Source organism: Dendrobates tinctorius, unplaced genomic scaffold (genome assembly GCF_039654945.1).
Source record: "Dendrobates tinctorius isolate UK_male_01 unplaced genomic scaffold, ASM3965494v1 ptg000018l, whole genome shotgun sequence".
NCBI lineage: Eukaryota > Metazoa > Chordata > Amphibia > Anura > Dendrobatidae > Dendrobates > Dendrobates tinctorius.
The window spans coordinates 13,040,150-13,059,902 of NW_027361686.1; the positions used below are offsets into that span (position 1 = coordinate 13,040,150).

Genomic DNA, 19,753 nt, shown 5'->3' on the forward strand with positions numbered 1-19,753 from the left:
TGTTCCTTCGTGAGAATCAGGCGAGGATCATGTCGTTCCTCAAGTCGATGGAGTCCAGACTTTCATCTCTGCAAACCTCCGATCCGGGGATTGCCTCCCAGATCTCCGGCTTACAGCAGGAGCTTGCTCAGCAGCGCGACACCCAGGCCCATATTTTAAACTACATAGCTTCTGTAGATAACCGCCTTCTAGCTCTACAGACGGCGGCCGCTGTCCCTGTGCCTGCGGCAGCTTCCCAGTCCTCGCCCCGCTTGGCTAAACCCCCACGCTATAGTGGGGATCCCAAGCTCTGTCGGGGGTTCATTAACCAGTGTCAGTTGCACTTCGAGCTGGCACCCCTGCAGTATCCCTCCGACCGGGCCAAGGTGGCCTTTATGATTTCCCACTTAGAGGGTGAGGCATTGGCTTGGGTGAATCCTTTGTGGGAGCGAGATGACCCGATAGTCTCCCAGCTCGCAACCTTCTTGGAGACATTCCGCAAGGTCTTTGATGAGCCCGGGCGTCTGGTCTCCGCTACCGAGTCCTTATTCTGCCTTCGCCAGGGTGCTCTCTCTGTGGGACAGTACGCCATCCAGTTCCGTACGTTGTCTTCTGAACTAGGATGGAACAATGAGGCTTTAGTAGGGGCTTTTTGGCGTGGCTTGTCGCCCCGAATCAAGGATGAGTTGGCAGGCAGGGATACACCTACTTCTTTGGAAGATCTCATCTCGCTGGCAACGCGAATTGACTTGCGTTTCCGCGAGCGTTCCCGCGAGGCCGTCAGGGAGAGAAGACCCACTCGGTTCTCTCCCCCGATGCGCAGTCCTCCCCGCGCCCGGCCTTCCACCTCGGCGTCAGCCCCTGAACCCATGCAGGTTGACCGACTCAGGCCCGCAGAGCTACGCCGCCAGGAGAGACTCACTCATGGTCTCTGTCTCTATTGTGGCAGTGCCTCCCACCTTCTACGTTCCTGCCCTGTGAGGCCGGGAAACTCCTCCGCCTAGGACAGGTAAGAGAGGCCTCCCTAGGTGCCTGCGACACCTCTCTACCTTTGACCCTTCCTGTTTTGTTTATCCAGGGATCCAAACGTTTCTCGGAGCTAGCCTATATTGACTCAGGGGCTGCTGGTAATTTCATCCAACTCGAGGCGGTGAAGAGATTGGGGATACCTGTTAGGTCCTTGGAGGTTCCCCGGCAGTTAGCCTCAGTCGACGGGATTCCCTTGCGCGAGACCGTAACGTTGGTCACTGAAGAGCTGGAATTACAGATCGGGGTCCTGCACCGTGAGAGAATAACCTTCTTCGTGCTGCCATCTCTATCCCACACCTTGCTCCTGGGCCTTCCGTGGTTGAGGATGCATGAACCTGTCCTAGATTGGCGGACCGGAGACATCCTTCGCTGGGGCTGCGTTTGCCAGACTAGATGTCTTCGTCCAGTACAACCCCTCAAATGCTCGTCTCCTGTCTCGGGTCCTGCGGATTTGCCCTCGGTCTATTGGGCTTTTTCAGATGTCTTTGATAAGAAAGAGGCAGAGGCTCTTCCACCGCATCGGCAATATGATTGCCCCATCGAGCTTGTTCCCGGCTCGACTCCGCCCCGGGGGCGAATCTATCCCTTGAGTCCACTCGAGTCCCAGGCCATGTCTGAATATGTACAAGAGAATTTGGCCAAAGGCTTCATCCGAAAGTCTTCTTCTCCCGCTGGGGCTGGCTTCTTTTTTGTTAAGAAAAAGGACGGGTCTCTCCGCCCCTGTATTGACTATCGAGGTCTTAACCAGATTACCATCAAGAACAGATATCCTCTGCCTCTCATCCCTGAGCTGTTCGACCGGCTGCGAGGTGCGCGAATCTTCTCTAAATTGGATCTCCGAGGAGCCTATAATCTCGTCCGTATTCGCTCCGGAGATGAATGGAAGACCGCCTTCAACACCAGGGATGGACACTACGAGTACCTCGTCATGCCCTTCGGGTTGTGCAACGCTCCCGCAGTTTTTCAAGAATTCGTGAACGACATCTTCCGAGACCTTCTGTACTCCAGTGTGGTTGTATACCTTGACGATATCCTGATCTTCTCTCCCGATCTGTCCACCCACAGAAGAGATGTCCGCCGAGTGTTGTTCCGATTGAGGGAGAATCGTCTGTACGCCAAATTGGAGAAGTGCGTCTTTGAACAGTCCTCCCTTCCATTTTTGGGATATATCATCTCCGACTTCGGCCTGCGTATGGATCCGGCGAAGGTGTCTGCCGTGCTCAACTGGCCACGTCCCCAAGGGGTGAAAGCCGTTCAGCGATTTCTCGGCTTCGCAAATTATTATCGGCAGTTCATCCCTCATTTTTCCTCATTGGCCGGCTCTATCTCATCTTTGATTCGTAAAGGAGCCAACCCGCACGTCTGGACACCTGAAGCAGAGGAGGCCTTCCTATCTCTAAAACGAGCTTTTACCACGGCTTCCGTACTCCATCGTCCTGAGGCCAACAAACCGTTCGTCCTCGAAGTGGATGCATCAGCAACTGGAGCCGGAGCGGTTTTGTCTCAAAAATCTTCTTCCGGTAAACTCGTCACGTGCGGCTTCTTTTCCAAGTCCTTTTCCACCCCAGAGCGGAATTATTCCATAGGGGACCGAGAACTGCTGGCCATCAAGTTAGCTCTAGAAGAGTGGAGATACTTATTGGAGGGCGCCGCACATCCCTTCACAATCTTCACAGATCATAAGAATCTAGCTTATCTTCGGTCTGCGCAGAGACTCAACCCACGCCAGGCCAGGTGGTCTCTGTTCTTCGCTCGATTCGATTTTGATCTACATTTTCGCCCAGGCAACAAGAACCTCAAAGCTGACGCCTTGTCCAGATCCTTCCTTCCCTCAGATGTCGAAGAAGAACCCACGCATATCTTGGATCCATCCCGGCTCATCACGGTGGCACCACTTTCTCTTCTCTCACCTCCACCTGGCAAGACTTTTGTGCCGGAGAAGGACCGAGGACGAATCCTTTACTGGGGACATGCTTCCAAGCTGGCTGGCCATCTCGGGATTAAGAAGACACTTCACCTGGTAGCCCGCTACTACTGGTGGCCGACTCTTCCCCAGGATGTCCGGGATTTCGTCGCCTCCTGTCTCTCCTGTGCCAAGATCAAGGTGCCTAGGCAGTTACCTTCTGGGCTTCTACACCCGCTTCCTATACCCTCATCCCCCTGGCAACACATTGCCATGGACTTTATTACGGACCTACCCCACTCTGCCAACTGTACAGTTGTCCTAGTGGTGGTTGATAGGTTTTCTAAGATGGCACACTTCGTTCCCCTTTCCGGCTTACCATCAGCTCCAGCCTTGGCGAAGATCTTTGTTCAGCACATCTTCCGTCTTCATGGACTGCCCCAACATATTGTTTCTGACAGAGGAGTCCAATTTACCTCTCGCTTCTGGAGAGCCCTATGCAGATCAATGGATGTCACTCTCGACTTCTCCTCATCTTACCACCCCCAGTCCAACGGTCAGGCTGAACGGACAAATCAGTGCTTGGTGAACTACCTCCGGCATTTTTCCAATGTCCACCAGAACGACTGGGCTGAACTTCTCCCGTGGGCTGAGTTCGCCTATAATAACCACGCCAGTGAGTCTTCAGGCAAGTCCCCTTTCTTTATCGTCTATGGGCAACATCCTGGTGTACCTCTACCGGTTCCTCCTGTCTCGGGTGTACCGGCGGCTGACCTTCTGACCGGGGAATTCTCCAGGATCTGGCAGGAGACCAAGGCCGCTCTCGAGTTGGTACGTAACAGAGTTAAGAGACACGCCGACAAAAGACGCCTGGATGCTCCACCATATCACCCTGGTGATAAAGTTTGGCTGGCCTCCAAGTTTATTCGCCTCAAGGTCCCTTCCCATAAACTGGGTCCCCGTTATATTGGACCTTTTGAGATCTTGTCCCGTATTAACGATGTCTCCTATAAACTACGGCTTCCTGCCTCTCTCCGTATCCCTAATGCCTTTCATGTGTCCTTGCTAAAACCAGTCGTCTTCAATCGTTTCCTTTCTAAAGCCCCTCACTCACCTCCGCCTGTCTCCGCAGACGATGTATTTGAGGTTAAAGATATTTTGGCCATGAGAAAGCAAAAGGGGAGAACCTTTTTCTTGGTTGATTGGAAGGGCTTTGGTCCCGAGGAGAGGTCCTGGGAGCCCCAAGAGAACATCCAGGCCCCTCGAATCTTGGCCAAATTCTTTTCCGGACTGCGGAGGGGGGCGCGTAAGGAGGGGGGTACTGTCACGCGGCGGCTGCCGCGCGCTCCTCTCTCTGCCTCCTCCCGGCCGCAGCTTACCCTTCCTCCGGCATCCTGCTTCCCTCTGCGCCGCCGTCCTCGGTCCTCCCCGGCTCCTCTTCTCTGTCCGGCGGTCCCCTTCGTCCGGTCTTCCGGACCGCGCCGGGTGCGCGCTCCCGCCCCTCCTGCTCGGCGGGCGCGCGCACATACTGTGCCTGGGCACGCGCGCTCCTCCTCCTCCTCCTGAGGACGCGCGCCTGCTCCTCCTTAGGTCACGACCCGGAAGTCCTCCTACTAGCCCCTATATCTGGCCGCCTCTTCCTGCCAGCGGTGCCTGAGTATCACTGCTTTTCCCTAGTGATTTTGGCCGCCCTCTATGCTCGCTATCGCGTCCTGTCCATCCGTGGCTCGTTCACCTCTCCTTTTTCCTCTTTCCTAGGTCCTGTGTCTCCCAGCCGTGCCCGCCTGTCCTGTGCCTCCCAGCCGTGCCCGCCTGTCCTGTGTCTCCCAGCCGTGCCCGCCTGTCCTGTGTCTCCCAGCCGTGCCCGCCTGTCCTGTGTCTCCCAGCCGTGCCCGCCTGTCCTGTGTCTCCCAGCCGTGCCGCCTGTCCTGTGTCTCCAAGCCGGTACCGTCAGTCCTGTACCCCCAACCCGGCTCTAGTAGTCTGTCTGTCGTTACTCTCCAGGGTACCAGCTGCCGTGGTAATAGTTACCCGCGGGCTTGCCCCAAACGCTCCCTGTATAGGGGGTGGTCCACCTGGTCAGCTCGCCCCCGGGAGGTTCGTTGCCACGGTCTAGCGGGTCCACCCCAGGTGTACCTTACAATAGATTTATTATCAAAGCCAAAATTAAATAAAGAAGTTTTTAGATACTGCCAATTCAATCTATCGAATGCTTTTTCTGCATCTAGACTTACGAGCATAGAGGGGATGTTTGATGTCTTTATCAGATTAAGCAAATTTATAATTCTTCGCGTCCCATCGGAGGCCTGCCTGCCCGAAATGAAGCCAATTTGGTCTTTTCTAACCAGGTAAGGCATGATATTTTTTATACGCTCTGCAAGGACTTTGGCATATAACTTAATATCACCATTTATTAGCGATATGGGTCTGAAATTTTGGACTTTTTCCATGTCTCCAGTTTCTTTTGGCATCATTATTATAGATGCTTCCAACATGTCTGCAGGGAATGCTCCTAAATTCGAGGCATGGTCAAAAAGGGTTTTCAAATGAGGTGAAATAATATCTGAGAATATTTTAAAATATTCGTTTATAAACCCATCTGGGCCGGGAGACTTCAGTGATTTAAGTTTGGTTATAGTGCCTGCTATTTCTTTCACACTGAAAAGTGAATTTAATTGCCCTAAATCTGAGGGAGTTATCTGTGGAAGCTTTAGATCAGAGAAGAAAGAGTCTATGGCAGCTTGATCTGGGCTAGGCATTGCAGAGTCAGACTTTAGATTATAAAGCTTGCTAAAATATTCTGAAAATACATCTGCAATGTCCGAAGGGTGGTGTTTAAGATCTTCTGAGGATGATCTAATTTTCTCTATTCTCCTATGTATGCGTTCTTGCTTTAGTTTGTTAAGCATGCATCTAGTTGGCTTATTCGTGGACGTATAAGCATTAGATTTGGATGCCCGAATAATTGAGTCATACTCTGTTAAGAGTTCCGCCCTAAGTTCCTGTCTTAGCTTCATCAGTTCTAAGTGAATGGCATGAGATGGATAGTCAGATTTATTTTGTTGATCCTCTTTTATTTTTATTTGGGATTGCAGGTTGGAAATTTTTTCCCTTCTTTTTTTTATGCCTAGCTGAAAGTTGCATTAAGCAACCCCTAATGACCGCTTTGTGCGCTTTCCATAGTATAAATGGGTCAACATCTGATGAGGAGTTTTCAAGGAAGTAGTTATCAATAGTATTCCTAATTATCTCTCTATATTCTGGGATTTTTAGCAATGTCAGGTTGGTTTTCCAAAGAAATGTATTTTTTATCAGGGGACCTAGAATAAATTCCCCCATAACTGGGGAGTGATCAGAGAATGATTTGTTTAGTATTTCAAGCTTTTTGAATTGAGGTCATGAGAAAATAATAGCTAAAAGAGATCAATTCTGGATAATGCTTTATGCACATCTGAATAATGTGTAAATTCTCGTGAGGTTGAATTGAAACATCTAAAGACATCGAAAAGTTCATTTTGGGTGATCCAGTTATTTAGAGTTGGAGCCAAACAACGTACGTAGACGAGAAATCCATATTTCCATTTGGCACTATATTGAAATCCCCTACTATTAGTAGCTCTCCCCTCTTGGCGGCTTCTATTTTTTTAATAAGCTTATTAAAGAAGGGAAATTGTCTCTTACTTGGAGCATACACATTGACTATTGTACATATTTTACAATTTAGGCTGCAAATGAGGATGCGGAATCTACCATGAGGATCAATCTCCTCACTGATTAGTTGGAATGGGATATCTTTGCTTATAATTGTGATAACCCCTGCCCTTTTTTTGTCATTAAGTGATTTGTACATGTGGGGGTAGTTTTTGTGTTGGAAGTAAGGGTGGCCATCCCTGGCTAACTTGACCTCCTGGAGGCAAATAATATCAGCCTGTGTTTGTTTTATCTCTTTCCAAGTGGCAAAGCGTTTGTACGGGCTATTTAAGCCTCTAACGTTGTATGATAGAATTTTTACTTTCATATTTGCTGCCTACGTTCCTACAAGTTATAAATTACAGTCTGGATGTGAACAATCAAAGAAGAATATCAAAGACTTTCTTAACTAAGCCTGCTCAGTAATATTTCAAACAAAACTTTGTTCAACTCGAGTAGAGCTCTCTAGTTTGGGGGGGAACAAACAAGAATTGTGGCAAAGAACCCGCCCAGTCACCCCAACACTATACGTAATAAGACTAAAGGCATGTAGACCATACCTACGAAGAGATTAAGGCATAGTGTTCATCCCTTATCTTTGTGGGCTAGTTCTTCTTGGAGGTAGTGTACAAAGTCTAAACCCTCATCTATTGTAAAGAGAGGGATATTCTTTCCCTTGTGCCAAATCAGCAATTTAGTCGGGAATCCCCATCTATAGGGGGTTCCCAGATCTCTAAGTTTGGACGTTACTTCTCCAAAAGCCTTTCTTGCCTCCATTGTGGCTTTTGAGAAATCTGAGTAAATTTTGAGGTTGTTATATGGAGGTGGGAAGGACCCCTTTTCTCTAATGGATTTCAAGATTAGTTCTTTCATTTGGAAAAAATGTAAGTGCAAGATAGTATCTCGCGGTTTGTCAGCGGCGCTGCCTCGTGGACGCGGCAGCCTGTGGATCCTGTCTATAGTGAGCTGTAGCTCAGATAGAGAAGGAGCTGTTTTTTTAAAAAGGGACTTGGCGTAATCTGCAAGGTCATTCTGCAAGACAATTTCAGGGATTCCCCTGATCTTAATACTGTTTCTTCTGCTCCTATCTTCTAAGTCAGTTATTTTTGATCTCAGGATAGGAGCTCCATTTTTAATTCCAAATTTTCTTTTGCCAGGGATTCTGATTTATTTTCCACTTTTATTATTCTTGCCTCATTGCTTTCAAACCTTTGTGTGAAGCTCCTACATAGGTCTTGTAGGGAGTTTTTGTTCGCCTCAAAGCCGAGTCTAATAGACTCGGTCAGGGTTTTGCAGAAATTAGCTATGAATCCCTCTGTAGCTACCTTGTTCGATGTCAAAAACTTATCAAAATTGATTGGTAAAAATGAAGGATCTGCTAAGCCAGTAGACTCCGGGCACCCCTTTTTGGTTGTGGTTTAGTAGGACTACGGTTGGGGGAGCAACTATGCGACGCACAGGTTGAACCCGTTGCTCGAGGGCTGCCTCCCAAAGCTGCCTCCTCTGGTCCCATCCTTTTATATGACTTAGAGCTGTCCATCTCCTCCTCAAAAGATATCTGTCCCCCTACATTAATATCTATAGAGCTTGCGTTTTGTGGGGGACCTTGTGTCTCATTTTGAGATTTTGGGTCCAGAGGTCTTTGGTCCAGCCCTTTTCGTATCACTTTACTGTAAGATATCATATATAAATTTTTTTTGAGGGAGATAGAGGTCATATTTCCTTTTTTATAGGAGATCTGGACCTGAAGGAGTTAATAGATTTTAAAGAATCTGATGTTGGACTTGTATTATTGGGACCCCTGAATTTTGAAGCCCTAGCAGTGGAGGAGTCTCTCTTTTTTGTGGATTTAACTCTATTGGCCCCAGTTTCCATTTACAGGGTTCCTGTTGCAGGTTCACAGAATGAGCTATTTTATAGGGTCTTCCTTCTGAAAGCAATTTAGCAAGTCACAGTCCTAAAAATCTTATAGTTCCAACAGTAAATTTAACCCCACATATTCCTAGGAACTCAATGGTTTTAATCAGAATAAATGTTTTGACCACAGCGGGAAGGGGGTTATTACTTATTTCGCATATTAGGAGAAAGCAATCCTACAATAAGTAAGTTAGTCACTTTATATGTAAAAAGGCATTATGTAAGTACTATAATAACAGTTCAGATCGAAGAAATTAGAAGGATTTCAATGTTATCCTTCTGCAACAGATGGCAGTGTTGTAAATAATATCTTTCTCTATTTAACTGCTTGATCTATTAAGCACATATAAGTAAATATGCCAGGGACGATGAGGAGTTTATAGAATATATGAATTCAACACAGTATGGCTGTGTTATACTTGTTATCTCAGTCCAGTTATATCGCTGACCTCTGGCTCACGCTGAATCAGGCTGATTTCTGCCTCCCAATCAGTTCCTATGTATCTGCTAATGTACCTCAGGGTCACCAGTTTTAATTGTATGGTTTATCAATCACTGCCTGACCCTAGGTTTAACAATAGAAGTGTACTCTGAAGCAGCCAAGCTGTTTCCCCTTCTGTCGTTTATTTACAGGGGATTAATGTCAGTCTCTCAGTTATGCCTCTGCTGCTGCCACTCACCGCCTCTCTGACCCTTCTTATTCAGCAGGTGTCACCGCCATTTTCCTGCCTCATGTCCGGTCTCTGGCTTCTCCTTTTGTCTTGCCGCGCTCAGTGTCTCCAGGGCACTGCTTTCTTCCACAGGTCCCTCCGTCCTTTCTTTACCGCAGACCCGACTCACAGCCGCTTCCTGGATCTTGTTGCTTCGTCGCCACTGCGTGTGAGGTAATTCTGCATGTGAGGTAATTCCCTGTCAGCTGGTGAGCAGGATTTTCCCGCCGCTTCTTTTCTCTCACCACTGCCGACTTCAGGGGTCTGTAACTCTATAAATAGCTCCTCAAATTCTCTGGAAATGGAGGTAGATGGTCCTCAGGGGTATGTGGATATTTTTTCAGGTACTCTGGGGTAAAGGTCTTCTGTTGCACCGTGAGGTTCGCTTTATTGGGATGACTGTACAGGAGCCCAGCGCTCAAGCTGCCACCATCTTCAGCGCTCAAGCCACGCCCACCGATTTTCCTTCTTTGTAACCCATTATTAAAAATCAATACTCGAGTATAAGCCAAGATTTTCAGCCCATTTTTTTGGGATAAAAGTCCCCCTCTTGGCTTATACTCGAGTCATATACCAGGGGTCAGCGGGGTAGGGGGAGCCGGGGTGTCAGAGATCATACTCACCCCCTCCTGGCACGGTCTCTGAAGCCCCCCTGCTTGTTCCATGGTCTCGGCGCCCCTGCTCTTCCTGCGTTCAGCGGTCACTTGGTATGCGCATATTCATGAGTCTAATGAGTGGTACCACATGACCGCTGGAACCTGGAAGAGCTGCAGCGCTGACACCATGGAACAAGCAGGGGCTGCAAAGACCATGCGCCAGGAGGGGGTGAGTATGACGGGGGAGAACGGGGAGCAGTGCAATATTCACCTGTCCCCGTTCCACCGCCGCTCTGTCCTCCGCATACTATGACTGTGACGTTCAGGTTAGAGGGCACGATGACGTAGTCAGTGCACGCCCTCTGCTGAATGTCACTGCAGAGACCCGGGAGACAGAGCTACGCCCTGCAATGGAACGGGAACCGGTAAATATCACCAGTGTCGGGGGCCTGAGCCAGCGGCGACACCGGCACCTGACCCCCAGCAACGAGAGGTGAGTATGTAATTTTTTTTTCTTTAATTGCAGCAGCGCCAGCAGCAATATATGGGGATATTTATCTATGGAGCATCTTCTTGGGCCACAATTAACACTTGTGCAGCATTTTATGGGGTGTATTTATCTGTGGAGCATCTTCTTGGGCCACCATTAACCCTTGTGCAGCATTTTATGGGGGTATTTATCTATGGAGAATGTTCTTGGGCCACCATTAACACTTGTGCAGCATTTTATGGGGGGTATTTATCTATGGAGCATCTTTTTGGACCACCATTGACCCTTGTGCAGCAACACCCTCGGCTAATACTCGAGTCAATAAGTTTTCCCATTTTTTTTTTTTTCTCGGCTTATACTTGGGTCGGCTTATACTCTAGTATATACGGTGTACATATAATGGAACATGTGAACAGAGCCTAGGGTAAATCAAATAATGAGTTAGTATTGAAACCTGGTGTACTAAATTATGTTGAAATGCAACTCTTGCTAAGAACAGTATTTTTGCTTTAAACTATATACTTGCAATGCTGGAAACTTTGCCAAGAAGCTCAAATTATAATAACTTGCATATAAAAATCTGTTTAGGGAGAGGAACAATCCCATAGGTGATACATGACAAACACTGACATGGAATGATATTTTGATTAAATTCAAAACTTACTCTTGACATGCTTCTGAAAATACAGTATCCATTGTCTTAATGTTGAGTCTCCCAAAATGTAAATGAACTTTTTCATGAAGCATTTATTCAGATTATCCAAGGTTTTGTATGCCAGCATTTTGCATCCCTTTGGGTACCACATATCCTTCATAACATATCCGCTGGGATACTCCAGCTTTGTTCCAATTTTGCATGTTTCATTAATCAGACTGATACCTGTGAAAATAACAATAAAATTTTTTATCTGTCATGACACAGCTGTCGGGTGACCCAGGACCAGAGGCTCCTTCCCTGTCCCTAACACAAGGGGGTGCCCTAGCTCGCCCTGCTCATCGGGATATTTCTGAAGGTGAAAATGCCAGGGCATCCACCCTTGCCTTATCTCCTGAGATAGCAATCTTTCTGTTCTCTTCCCCACCCAGGGAAGAGGGGCACTACTGTGCACCGTAGTACACCAACCCGGCCAACAAGGCAACCTAAACAAGGGTTAACAGAAAACTCCAGGCATGCAAAATATTCACTCACATACTGTATAAGAGGAATGTACCAGGACATGGAGGTAGGGGAATAAACCAAAATAGAGAAGGATACTGGAATTTCCAAACATACAAACCAAACAACAGTCACAGATAATTCCTCAAACTCTCCTCATATAAACACCTCTAAACATCTCATCTTCCATTAGTCATGCAGCAAACACTAGCTCTGACAAAGATTTGTAACAGAGCCCAGATTATAAAGGGGAAGGGAGAGGCTAAACGAGTTCAGCTGTGAGCACAGGGATATCCAAAATGGCCGATTAGTTCTTCAGACAGAACAGGGGTTAAACACATTTAAAATGAAGAAGTGCTTCTTCCCAGTGCTGGTGTATGAGCAATCAGACGCTGTGGTCTTCTGGCTCCACACTGTCGCAGTAACCACGTGACAACATTATCATAGTGATGATAACCAAAATATTATTTCATAGAGTTCTCCAAAAGTTTGACTTGTAGCCTGTGGTTCTTTATTTGACTGCTGCTATATATGTTATAGGAGAGAGCATAATCAGTATATTACAGCTTCAGTTGCCCACTAGAGAAGAGCGAGCCTTTCACAGTTCGATTAGCTGAGCATTTAGACGTTTGACAAACATGTTCACCGAACAGTTCTACAAATCTATCTGAACCCCATTAAATTCAATGGGAAGCCAAAAGCACAAAACCGTAAGAGGTGACAAAAAGATTTCCAAACAGCTATAATTAGGGGCAGACACTATGAGAAGTGGCATCAAATTTGCCACAGTAGAAATTTGCAAATGGCACAGCAGCAGTATGCCAAGGGCCATGCATGAGGTATTAGGGTCTGGGCCAATATTTACAGCTTTGAATTGAAGATTCAATGAGGATATGATGGTTAAGGTAGCAATGTAAGCCTTCTTTGATGGAAGCCCTGATACCCCATGCAACAGCTCCATTTTTCCCAGCCACACTGAGATGGCACAAGCATCAATTTCATACAGTACTATCGGTAGAAAAAATGTAAGGAATGTAATACAGGTTGTTGACTGATCAATTGACCCACAGTAAAACTTTTTATAATAGTAGAGAAGCAGTCAGTCATGGGCCACGCATGAGGTATTAGGGTCTGGGCCAGCATTTACAGCTTTGAATTTAAGTTTCAATGAGGACCTGGTGGTTAAGGGAGCCTGCTTTATCTGGGAGCCCTGATACCTCATGCAACACCTCCAAATTTTTAATTTTTTTTCCAGCCACACTCAGTTTTCACAAGCATCTCTTTCAGACAGTACTATTGATAGAAAAATGTAAAGAAAGTAACGCAGGTAGTTGACTGAAAGTAAGTGCAGGCCTGCCTGTCTGGGAACCCTACTTACACAGGCTACCCACAAGATGGAAGCCCAACTTATAGTCTACAAAAAAGCACTGAAAAATATTTGTGAATTCAATTACACAACCATAAAATATTAAGTGCTCTGGGGTAAATTTCAGTGGTATATAACCCTCCAAAAGGTATTCAAAACATTATCTGGATTCAATTGCTCATCCATAGAGTATTATGTGCTCTGGGACACAATAGATGGTAATAACCTTTCAAAAAAGCGTTCAAAAATTTTTCAGTATTGCATTACTCATCCATATACTATTATGTGCTATGGGGTACATTGTGGTTTTATATAACCCCCCAAAAGGAGTTGAATATTTATCTGGATTGAATTCGTCATCTATATACTATTACATGCTTTGGGGTACATTTCAGTGGTATACAGCATAAAACTAAAAAAAAAAGAGTTGAAAATTTTATCTGGATTCAATTACTAAACCACATATTGTAGTATTACGTGTTCTGGGATACATTTTGGTAGTAGACAACCCTAAAAAAAGCATTGAAAAATTAACTGGATTCAATTACTCATACATAGAGTATTACTACATCCTCTGGGGTACATTTGGTGGTAAATAACCTGCCATTAAAGCATTCAAAATTGATCTGGATTCAACTTCTCATTCTTATTTCTCATTACACACAGCCCAGCCTCATGTCATCCCAACGTGGATTGGTTGACAATGAGAAAGAGAAGGAGGAGGAAGAACAGGAGTCACTTTCATGCGGTATAGATGGTACTACAAGCACAACGGTCATACCGTCTGTTCAGCATGGATGGCATGAGGACAGAGAGGAGGAGGAGGACACCTTGTTCACTCGTCCTGTTGGTGAGGACACAGAAGGCATGCCTGTTACCAATCTGACACGCATGGCTGACTTTATGTTGTGCTGCCTTTCCAATGACCCTCGTATTCCAAAAATTTTGGGTGACAGACATTATTGGGTAGTGACACTTTTAGACCCATGCTACAAGGAGAACTTTCATTCTCTTGTTCCATAGGCAGATAGGTGTACAAAAATGGTGCAGTACCAGAGAGCCATTGTTGCAGAATTATTAAAAAAATTCCCATCTGAAAACGCTGGCGGTAGACGTCACAGTGCATTGGACAACCAAGGAGTACATGCAAGAGAGACACAACTCCAATCCAGCAGTGGCAGGGCAACACTGGCAAAGTTCTGTGACAGTTTTCTCAGACCCTCCCATCGCCCTGGCCCAGAGGCGCAGGGTAATGTTACAAGGAATGGAATGTTTGGGAAGATGGAGTACCTTGCTGACCATACCAACGTCCTCCGTGATTCCTCTGTGCCTTTTAATTATTGGGTATACAAGCTGGACATGTGGCATGAAGGGCTCTCTACGATTTGGAGGTCCTGGCATGCCCTGACGCTAGCGTTTTGTCAGAGTGGGTTTTTAGTGCCGCTGGTGGAATTATAACATTTGCCTGTCAACTGAAAATGCAGACAGGCTGACTCATAAAAATGAACAAGCGCTGGATTGGGCAAGACTTCTCTACACCACCAAATGACAGCAAAACATAAACTCCAATGCAGGGTCTTTTTGGGAGGTGTATTTCCATGTACATCTTCACACCTACACATGGGTATATGATTCCTGATTTTTGCTATTTGGTGTCCTCCTCCTCCTTCTCCTCATCCTCATCATCCACCACCACTAGAATGCCAGGGTGAACATTTTCTGTGATACTACAGCCAGTCTATTTTTTGGCAAGGGTGTCTATGAGGCCCGTAAATTTTTTTAAAAAAAGGCACCTCATGGTGATGTCACGGTGACGTGTGTCTGGACGCAGCGAGTACCGCAAGGCAAACCCATGACACGCGTGACCCTGGATTCACCGCCTCCAGTAGGGTGAATTTAAATAATAAAACGTGCAGCTGGATACACCGCCTCCAACTGGCGAATTTAGGTAATGCACGTTATAAATACAGTAGTCTGGAAACCCTGCCTTCAGTAAGGCGAATTTAAATAATAAAGGGGAACATTAACAATGGTGGGCCCTGCGATAGGGAATAGGGACGTGGATAACTCCTGCACTCCCCTGAGCCAGAGTCCCTGCACTCCTAATGTTCCCTATGCCGGTTCCGCACCGGGCGACGCACGGGAACCTTAAAACCCTGACTCGCCCTGACCCTAAACCCTCACTAGGGAATTGGTCGGTGCGGAAACTAATCCCACCACTGCACTAAACACACACAAGGGAAAATGACAATACAGGGGGAACACCACTTAGCTTTGCTCTGTTGCGTATGCTCCTAGCAACAGAGCCCACCACCTGCGTGCATCTTCTCCTCCACCTGGATCCATCACTATAACCGGATCCATTACCATAGTGCAGCCTTGGAGCAGAGTCCACCACCAGTTCCAGCTGCCCAGTAAACAGAGTCCCAAAGATGAGTCCAGCTTCTGCCAAAAAGTCCAGCATGCTTGAGTCCAGTTTTCAGCAACCAAGTCCAGGATGCTGAGTGCAACTCTCACCATCGTCGCCACTCCATCAAGCACCTCCTGCTGACACCATAAACTGCGACTCCACCACGCCATGCCAGCCCTTCATGCAGACTCCATAGCTGACTCAACCCCTCTGACTGCGCTGCCCAGGACTCTCATTCAGCTCCTTCTTTCACCCAGGCTTCATTGAGAATGACTAACTCACAATATCACCAATAGTGATCAAACACACCTGACACTCTTTTATGGAGCCTCACACCTGATTTGTAATTAAGTGCACATTAAACCAAAGAAACTAAAGTGCACTACCGCTCACCACCACCGGGGCAACTTAGAATGAACGACACCATGTGTAATAATTCTAATGGCCACCGGGGGCAATCAACCCACTTTGGCAATAAGCCAAAGGAAAAAATGTTCACTTTGTCCATTTACTTGTCAGATCCACCTTGGATCATGACAGTACCCTCTCCTTAATGAGGGGCCTATGGACCCTCAAGACCACTCCTCATAAGGGAAACACCTACAGCGGGGACGCCCAGATCCTGGGTTCACCCCACCATCACCTGAAACTTCAGGTTTTGAACAAACGCACCGCTGGTATTGGCAATACATGTTCTGGAGGCACCACTCATCTCCACAGCGCCGACCTGGGGAACGAGTTTATGTATGTGTATGTTTGCTATGAGCTGATCAGACTCCACAACACACTTCCACAAGATGTTTTTTGGTGGCACCCATACATGCTCATTCACATACAGGTCCGGACCTGAACGTTTATTGCCACACATTTGTTTGTCATATTTTGGTGAACTCATTCTGGACTCGACAACAGAGGTGTCCCCCTGCTGTCACCACACTCACACCCCCGCTATTCACCAAGAGACACCACCCTCCAACCCTTTCACCATGAGGTCTGTGCCTCGCAGGGTTGGTTAATGGGGAGGGTTGAGATTTGTCCCCAGTCCCCCGCAGCGCACCTGCTGCTCAAACCTGGAGAAGGGGACAGGAATATAGAGGAAATATACACTCGCTGGTCGCATTCCTCCACACGACCAGGAGGGGGCGGCCTCTTCAGTGGTATAGAAGATTTGGCGTGAGCCCCGCGGACTATAACACCAGTCTGCTAACTACAGGGACGTACCCCTTCACCTCGGGGAACCCCAGACAGCACCATGGGGACACCAATTCCACCCAACTGTCTGGTTACGTCCGCCTGTATGAACAAGTCCCGCTCCCCAGCAGCGACTCTAGGGGCTTTGTGCCAGACCACAGCCGCCATTTGATTTTCTGGTGAAGCCAAAGGGAAGGCCCCAGACCCTGATAACTACTGCTGCAGCGGCTCTAACACACCATGCTGCTCCTCACTCAACTCAGCGAGGCCCGGCAGCAATTACTCAGTGGTCTCCACATGGCCAAGGCAAACCAGAAAAAAAAGTAGGGTTGGTGATAATGTCACGGTCACTTATGTATGGATGCAGTGAGTACCACAAGGCAAACCCATGACACGCGTGACCCTGGATACACCGCCTCCAACTGGCGAATTTAGGTAATACACGTTATAAATACAGTAGTCTGGAAACCCCGCCTCCAGTAAGGCGAATTTAAATAATAAAGGGGAACCTGGGTAACATTAACAATGGTGGAACCTGCGATAGGGAATAGGGACGTGGAGACCTCCTGCACTCCCCTGTGCCAGAGTCCCTGCACTCCTAACGTTCCCTATGCCGGTTCCGCACCGGGCGATGCACAGGAACCTTAAAACCCGACTCGCCCTGACCCTAAACTCTCACTAGGGAATTGGTCGGTTTGGAAACTAATCTCACCACTGCACTAAACACACACAAGGGAAAATGACAATACAGAGGCAACACCACTTGCTTTGCTCTGTTGCGTACACTCCTAGCAACAGAGCCCACCACCTGCGTGCATCTTCTCCTCCACCCGGATCCATCACCATAACCGGATCCATCACCATAGTGCAGCCTTGGAGCAGAGTCCACCACCAGTTGCAGCTGCCCAGTAAGCAGAGTCCCAAAGATGAGTCCAGCTTCTGCCAAAAAGTCCAGCATCCTTGAGTCCAGTTTTCAGCAACCAAGTCCAGCATGCTGAGTGCAACTCTCACCATCGTCGCCACTCCACCAAGCCATGCAAGCACCTCCTGCTGACACCATAAACTGCGACTCCACCACGCCATGCCAGCCCTCCATGTAGACTCCATAGCTGACTCAACCCCTTTGGCTGGGCTGCCCAGGACTCTCAGTCAGCTCCTTCTTTCACCCAGGCTTCCTTGAGAATGACTATCTCACAATATCACCAACAGTGATCAAACACACCTGACACTCTTTTATAGAGCCTCACACCTGATTTGTAATTAAGTGCACATTAAACCAAAGAAACTAAAGTGCACTACCGCTCACCACCACCAGGGCAACTTAGAAAGAACGACACCACGTGTAATAATTCTAATGGCCACCGGGGGCAATCAACCCACTTTGGCAACAAGCCAAAGGAAAAAAGTTCACTTTGTCCATTTACTTGTCAGATCCACCTTGGATCATGACAGGGGAACTGTTTGTCAGCCCATGCACTTAGTGTATGGGCATTCCAAGTATAGGAGACCTGCTCCTTTAAATTGTGAAAACATTCATAGGAGGACATCCTCCACATCTCTTCAGACACCATCACTAGAACGCCAGGGTGAACGTGTTTTATGATGGTTGTGCTGTTCCATCTAAATTATGCTTCTATGGTTTGTATAGAATAGATTGTATTATTATTTCCATTCTTTGCATAATTGTCTTGCATTTGCTCTGCTGCCACCTCCTGGTCTTTTTTCTGTATGGCAGCCTGCAGCTAATTAATCCTCATGCATGCCTTTCACTTCCAGTTCAAAGTTCACGTCTTCTCTTCCTCCTTCCAGCCGTTGTTAGATTCACTTTCTCCTGGGAGAGACATGCTTGTACCGAGCTGTGAAAGGCACCCGTCTTTTGACCACACACACTTCGTTGCTCACACTTTAATGTTAACACTCTGCATTTCTGGAGAACTTATTGTACTGAAAATTATACGCTGTATGTCCAGATTTCCAATTAAACAAGTCTGGACTGTACAATCCTTGGTGTGCATCATCTCTCCGGACGCTGAGCAACATATAGGTCCTGTCTGCCCTGCATTGAGGAAAAGAAGGTAGGACCTCTCCCAGCCCCTTATTCATCAGCCACATCTTCATTCGTCTCATGTGAGGACAGAACAATGGTACAGACAGTCTATTTTTTTTTTTGCAAGGGTGTCTATGAAGCCTATAAAATAGTTTTATAAAATGTACCCCCCATAGGGAAATGTTTGTCAGCCCATGCACTTAGTGTATGGGCATTCCAAGTATAGGAGACCCGCTCCTTTAAATTGTGAAAAGATTCATAGGATGACATCTTCCTTGTCTCTTCAGACACCACCACTAGAACACGAGGGTGAACTTATTCTGTGAAGCAACAGCCACGTTATTGTTTGCAAAGTGGTGTTTGAGGTCTCTTCAGAGTTCACCTTTCGTTTCTGGTGTCTCCCACCTCCCAATGAAGAGTTCAAATAAATATCAATTAATAAAATCATAGAGTTGTACAGGAAGAGCAAATAGATAGTCGTGGTATGGCACAGCGCCTTGCCAACACTAGAGTAATTTTTTTAAATTACCAGCATTACATAACAAATTTTACATACAGATGGAGTGGATATATAAACCACAATCTGTGTCCTCCCAGCATTCCTCTGTACACATCCCAGTATTTAGATCAGTATTACCATGATCTCTTTCCCTTCTGCATTTCTTTGTCTTTATATCACAGATATCAAAAAATGATTCAGCCGCAGGGCAAAAAGTATTTCCTACGATTGATCAGTTCTGGATTACATTTGTACTTAGTAATTTCCCCCCATTTAAAGGAATATGAAGGTCTTGAGATCCATTTGGAGGAATTTCAATATTAAAAGTACCAAACAACAAAGATTATCTTTTTAGTTGAAAAAGATTATAGAAGAAATGTAAACAAGTTATTCAACATTTATTTAGCTTCTTTTTACAGCACAGTAGAACCATAATCATGCTGTATCACAATACAAGAGCAAGGGGAAAACAGAAATTCTTGATGCAATAACTCAACTGCCCCACAACAAAGGTGAACTGTACAACAATGCTGGAAACAGGATAAATGGTCCAATGTCTGATACCACACTAGTGCAAACATCAACTGCCTCCTAGTGATCATCACCAGCATTAAACAAAAACAAAAAGAAAAATGACTTTTTTTTTTAAAGGAGTCTTTGGGCCCATATGTGAACTATGAATCTCTCTTATTACAGGCACCAAGTTGTGTTGGCCTCATCAGAGCTTAATCTTAAATGCAGGTGGTTGCATAACTGCTGATGACCCTGAG

General features: G+C 46.6%; 1 protein-coding gene across 2 annotated transcripts in view; it reads right to left on the reverse strand.

Moving 5' to 3' along the window:
- Positions 1-19,753, reverse strand: part of LOC141082547 (NXPE family member 2-like) — a 482,607-nt gene that overhangs the window by 97,978 nt on the left and 364,876 nt on the right. For both annotated transcript variants that reach the window (XM_073566470.1, XM_073566469.1), the window contains exon 5: positions 10,979-11,194. In XM_073566470.1, the coding sequence (XP_073422571.1) occupies positions 10,979-11,194 (216 nt within the window). The remainder of the gene's footprint in view (positions 1-10,978; positions 11,195-19,753) is intronic.